The sequence below is a fragment of the Drosophila mauritiana genome, chromosome 3L (genome assembly GCF_004382145.1).
Source record: "Drosophila mauritiana strain mau12 chromosome 3L, ASM438214v1, whole genome shotgun sequence".
In the NCBI taxonomy this organism is placed as follows: domain Eukaryota; kingdom Metazoa; phylum Arthropoda; class Insecta; order Diptera; family Drosophilidae; genus Drosophila; species Drosophila mauritiana.
The window spans coordinates 7,709,879-7,715,878 of record NC_046669.1 but is presented as its reverse complement, the minus strand read 5'-3'; the positions used below and the strand labels follow the sequence as shown (position 1 = coordinate 7,715,878).

General features: G+C 42.6%; 1 protein-coding gene across 1 annotated transcript; it reads right to left on the bottom strand.

Annotated features, from left to right (window-relative positions):
- Positions 1-1,067: 1,067 nt before the first annotated feature.
- Positions 1,068-4,361, bottom strand: LOC117141495 (homeobox protein GBX-1). Its single transcript, XM_033304982.1, has 3 exons — positions 3,289-4,361; positions 2,179-2,449; positions 1,068-2,014 (listed from the first exon to the last, which is right to left on the bottom strand). The coding sequence occupies exons 1-3, from the start codon at positions 4,206-4,208 to the stop codon at positions 1,631-1,633; spliced, it is 1,575 nt and encodes a 524-aa protein (XP_033160873.1). The 5' UTR covers positions 4,209-4,361; the 3' UTR covers positions 1,068-1,630.
- Between the last annotated feature and the right edge of the window lie 1,639 nt (positions 4,362-6,000).

Sequence of the window (6,000 nt, the reverse complement as noted above, 5' to 3'; positions counted from 1 at the left end):
ATATGTCATCTTCAATGAGCAGGATCCTAATAATGGTATGTATAGTAATTAAGGAACTAAATCACATAATATTTGATTGTTTGATAAAAAGATTCAAAGGAATTTCGTTGATAAGAACTAAATATATTTATATATAATAATTTATATTTTATGTAAATACTTATCAATCACTTCAGTAGCTGATGAACATTAAACCGAATGCAAGCGGTTATCAAAAACTTGTATTGTATTGCATTGTATTCCTACCTATTGTATGGTATTCCCTGATAATAACACTTTATATGACTCTTATTCTGCCGGAAATCGAAGCTCACCATGATTTTTTCAATTTGCCACACTCGCATGCCAAAAAAAAAAATAAATAAACCAAATCGATATCAACAAGCCAAGAAACTAAGAAGTGCTTTCGTTGTTCGCCTGAAGTTGGCTACATTTTAATTAGCGAAATAATTTTGAAGTGATACTATAAATTTAGTCATAATTATTGTCTCAGCAATTAACTTGATTATCTGCGCACATTTTGATTTATTTGCTGCGATAGGCATTATCAATAGCAAGGGCGAGAAATTGAGTAGAATTTTGATTGGTAGTATACGAATATGTGGCTAATAGCTCTTTCTTTATGGTCGTCGTGTATTTATAAATTCGAGCCACAGACAGCTCTCAAAGCCAGCCAGATTAGATATTTGCTATAATATATATAAATTATATTTATTTCTACTTTTTACTTTGGGATATTTTCCAGTATTTCAATACATTTTTCTGGCAATCGTAATCATTTTTACTTTGCTTTTTATGGCATAAATTAGTTTATGGTTTTAGTTATATTATCAGAAATTCTTAGAATTCTTTTGTATTAAGTGGAATAGTTCTCTGTAAGTCAATTGTGTAGATTTCCCTTTAATTTAAACATTATTTAAAGTAGTTGTTATAAGTGTAGTCATATCTTACCTTGCCACTTTTGTGTTCCTTCATTTATCCCAATTATTAAAATATGTAAGCTTATATTATTTATTATGATTTATTTTTTCCAATTTTGATTTCGAAAATAAAATCCAGAAAATTAACTAATTCAATCGCAATGCGTTATTATACATTTTATATTTGTTATTTTTCTCAATGGCTTTTGTTGTTTCCGTTAATATTAAATACTACAATTATATAATTACAATTATTTACACATATTACACAAGCAAATAGCAAATTACCAACTAAACTAATCGCATTTAATGTAATTTATTTACTTAAGCATTACTCATTTAGTTTAGATTTATGTTTACGTTGTTATTTATGTTCGTGTTCCTATTTAGATTTATGTTTATGTACATAAAGGGGCTAAAGAGAGGGGGGTAATGAATTTAATTTATATTTCTTGTTTACATATACACACATACTATATATCACACAGTGACCAGTTGTTGTGGCACAAAATAAAAATAATAATGCGAAATCAAAGTGCAAAAAACCCAAAAAAGATTTCGACCGATTGCGCGAATGAAACTGGGGGCAAGAATACAGGGTGTCTCGTTTGGATGGTGGGACGGCGGTTTGATCGCGGCATGACTAGATTGGAGACCACTCCTCCAGATCCAACAGATCCTGCGGCTGCTCCTCCTTACTGCTACTCCTCCTAACTGGCGGCACTGGGCGTCTGTTGCTGCTGCTGCTGCTGGTTGGCCTTTGCCCGCTCCTTGGCCTCCTGCTGCGCCTTCTTGGAGCGCTTCCACTTCATCCGACGATTCTGGAACCAGATCTTCACCTGCGTCTCGGACAGCATCAGTCCGCTGGCCACCTCGAATCGTTTGGGCCGACTCAGATACTTGTTCTGCTTGAATTGCTTCTCCAGCTCGAGGAGCTGCTGTGAAGTAAAGGCAGTTCGTGGTCTCCTGGTCTTGCCCAGAATCGCGTGATGCGGATAGGCGGCCAGTTCGGGAATTCGATGGTGCAACATTCCGGCGCGGGCCAGAAACTCAAATTGCAGCTGTGACGGCATGAAATTGTGACCCATGGGTATCTGCAATGATAAATAAGGAAAATAAGATTATTAATCTATGAGAAAGCTGTTTAAATTGAGTTATTTTCAGATTCAAATGATATATATGATAGTATATATTGATATATTTCTTATTAAATCAAATAGCTACTTGTAATATTAAAATATATTTAATTTTATCTTACCGGAATTGGTTTCCCTGAGGGATCCAGAGGTCTGTGGAAGGCGGATCCACCCTGGGCCAGCAGCTGGTAGGGATGTCCACCAGCGTAGAGCGGAAAATCCTGGGGTCTGATGGGACTGTGGGGTGGAATTGGCTTCTTGAACTCGTCGTGGAAGTCGGACATGCGCATGGACAGATGCTGGGGATGCAGTGCACCGTGGGGCTGCTGCTGATCCTCACAACCGGGACTGATGGGCGGACTGGAGCGGTGCGACGAAGTGGGCGACTCCGATCTGCAAAAATAAAAAATTGTGGGAAAAAACTTAATGGGGCACCCTTTATTGCGAATTATCTACCCAATCGATGACAATCGAAATTACGCGACACATTTTGAAAACAATTAAAAATTACCGCCGCCCTCCCTCTAATTTGTTTGCTTCGTTGTACACAATTCGCACTTCAAATTAGCCACTCACACACTTGTGACGGCAGACACATGGCGTATACGTAATCTCTGCGGCTGATGATCAAATTGGAATTGACCAATTGAAGACTTTTTTCCTTGCCATGTTTTCGAGTGCCAGCAAAGCTGCTTTGGAGCTTCGCTGGGGCTTCGCTTTGGCTTTCAGTATGGTTTTTACCAAGTGCCACGGTTTTGTTTGGTAGCCAGCCAAGGGATTTGCACAAGAAGTTGAGGGATTTTTGGTAAGAGCTGCATTTTTATACGAATCGTTTTTAAATTCTGGGTATTAGCAAGCTAAGTAATGCAAATGAGTAATAATATGAGGGAAAAAATTGTATAATTTAACCCAAAGCTATTGGTATTACTTTGTAACAAGTGACTAATTAAATTATCAGGACAGATAGTATGATAGACTATCAAATGAATAGTTTTGAATCAGTCAGGTATCTGACCAATTGAAATTTTCTATGAATGTTAATTAATTATTAAAAGATATTAAATGATAGTGATAATAAAAAAGTTACCTTTCCTGACAAATTTTTAAAAACATTTTATCTATTTTTTGATCACTCAGAATAAGTTTTTCAAGCCTTATTAATATGCTTTTCTCTTCAAAACACCTTTAAGATGTTCCTAATAGTTATACCCATCCCAAATTTCTTTACTCACCTTGACATGCCGTCGGGACTGGGTGAGTCGTACTCCCTGGAGTCCCGGATGCGCTGCAGTGCCTCCTGCTCGCTGATGCCGCCGGCGGCCGAGGCGACCGCCTGAGCAGCTGCCGCCGCATTGGAGGCGGTCACGAAGGCATGATTGAGCTCCGCCTGATCCCGGGCATAGTGCAGGGCGGCCAGACGATCATCCACAATGATGGGCTGTGGCTCACCAGACTGGTGTTGACTCTTGGCCAGCAGGGCATCGATGCAGAAGGATTTCTTGGGCTGACTTTGGGCGGGTGGCAGGAGTGTGGTTGTGGCCATGGTGGCTCCACTGTGGCTCAGGTGATTGGCAGCGGGCTGCGGTGAGACGGGCGGTGGTGCAGCTGCTCCAGATGGCACACCTGGTGGATTTGCCGGTAGCATAAGAGGCAGTCGTGGCAGGGGATAGGCGCCCAGGGCGGGATGTGGATGCGGAATGTGATGCGGTGGCGGGAAACCCTCCACATAGAGACGAGGATGCGGCGGCGGTGGTTGTGAATGTGGCGGACCAGTGCCCACGGGCAGGGGAGCCACTAGCAGGGGCATCTGTGAATTCTGACCACTCTCCGTTTGACTGCTATCCTGTGCACCACCGGGACTCAAGGCCGGCGTATAGGTGCTAACTGGTGATCCTGTGGTGGCCGCCGAATGCGTGGGACTGGCTGCCGGCGGGCTGGGTGTTATCTGGGATCTGGGCGAGAGTGTGGATTGATTGCTGCCCTGATCGTAGTCCTGGGCAGGTGGCGAAGATCGCTGGTGGCTGCGCTGATGGTGCAGACTGCTGCTGTGGTGCTGAATGTGGCTAAGTAGCAATTGCGACGGCATTGAGGTGCTATTGCTGGCGGTCAGCGGCGGAGGAAGCGGCTGTTGCGACACTTGTGCACTGGACATGCTTCACTCGGTTCACCAAAGTTCAGTTTCTATACTCTTTCGAATATATATATTCTCAAAATTTCGAAACACTTTCCAACACGTTTCGAAAACGACGATTTTACGAACACGCGTGCGAACGCGAGCTGTGATTTCCTGCGAAGCGAACTCGACGAGCGCTCATTAACGACTGTGCGCTGCTGGTAGCCAAACGTGGTATCATATACGCGATACGCAATGCCAGTATGAAGCAGCGACGGTGGTGCAATCAGTACCGCTCTGCTCCTCTCTCTCGCTCTCTGGAAACACGCTTTCAAGATGGAGTATCTGGCAGTAAACACGGAAGCGCGACAGAGACAGCCTGATGGCATGGGGCGTGGCTAAGTGGCTGAAAATGTCCATCGAAGGGGCGTGGCTTTGGAGAGAAAGAGAGGCTAGGGACAGAGGGGGTGAGCTTGGGAGCAGCAAATTTCATATAAATTGTTGGAAAAACGAGGCTATAATTGCCATCATTATGGAGTGTTGAGCAACTAGCAAGTTCAGCAGGCAAAAGACGAAAGAATCTTCATAATCAACTGGAGTGGGGAGTGGAGAGTGGAAAGTGGGAGTGCTCGGAGGCTCAAAAGGTCCTTAATGGCTGCCAAAGGGAGTGGGGGTGTGGAGGAGGGGCAATAGGTTATAGGAAGTCTGGCAGATGATTAGGCCAGCAATTAAGCCACTCGACGAGCAGCGATCCACGCACACACTTCAAAACGGCCAAAAGGCAGCTTTAAGCCCGGCCAGAAATCAATAATCTCGATAACGATAAACGTCTCGTGTCATGGCGCTTTTATAACTCGGTTGGCAGTTTGGCGCTACCGCCGTAATGCCCATATAATGCATTTTCTTTACGACCCACGCTCAGCCAGATGAGACGATTTTAATGTTCCCTTGATGGATTACTAAGTGGACATGAATGGCGGCCAAGTGGCTCAGAGTTAAGAAGATGGCGTGTGGCTATAAATGGATTGAATGCGACAGCAAAGGACATCAAATCGAATGGAAGTCTATGGAATACATTAACATAGGCTATGCTCACGATTTGAGATACAATCGATTTTTACCTTGATAACTTGATATTGGGCAGATTAAATAGACGGATTTCTCTCAGGATTTCTCTTAACTAGGGATGGTTACTTTAGTTTTCTGGTTTACTTTAATCTTATATTAAAGATAAACATATTTTTATAATTTCCAATTAAAACTACAACTTTCCTGGCAGAAAGACAAAGAAGTTGAAAAGGCGCAGACCTTAGAACCCAAATAAATAGAACCCATAATATATGGTACATACATATATAATGCAATGTCCAGACAGGAAAAGAGTTAAGTGAGTCCAGGGAATGGGGCAAACTGTTCGCTAACAAGAAACGTGCCAAAGTGTATTTTCCTTGCCCACGTACAAAAATGAAGTCCGGACTCACTCCCCATTTTCCGGAAAACCCAAACTCAAGCCGAAAATGTTTTCCCAACAACTAACTCAAAATTAGTGCGATGTCTGCAATGACGACTGATTGCTGTTGTTTCAATCGCCCCGCGTACCCTCCTCCAAGTTTCTATCTATCTGGTTCTTATTTTATTTTCATTATACCATATTTATCTACTCATCCACGTGCAGTTAACTAACATTTATGGGTGGTGACCGAGGGGGGAAACCTGGAACATGACCTGGCAATGGTCCAGCCTCGTTCGTTCTGGCCCCCAAGTATGATTTGTGTTATTCCGGAATAGTTTATTTTATATAACAACACAAACAAAGAGCGAGTCGAAGGGT

What these genes read in the sequence shown, in the direction of transcription:
- LOC117141495 (XM_033304982.1), bottom strand. Translation starts at nt 4,208, where the DNA reads ATGTCCAGTGCACAAGTGTCGCAACAGCCGCTTCCTCCGCCGCTGACC. An exon ending in AGTCCCGACGGCATGTCAAG is followed by an intron (nt 2,450 to 3,288) that starts GTGAGTAAAGAA and finishes TTATTTTTGCAG; the next exon opens with ATCGGAGTCGCCCACTTCGT. An exon ending in CCTCAGGGAAACCAATTCCG is followed by an intron (nt 2,015 to 2,178) that starts GTAAGATAAAAT and finishes TTATCATTGCAG; the next exon opens with ATACCCATGGGTCACAATTT.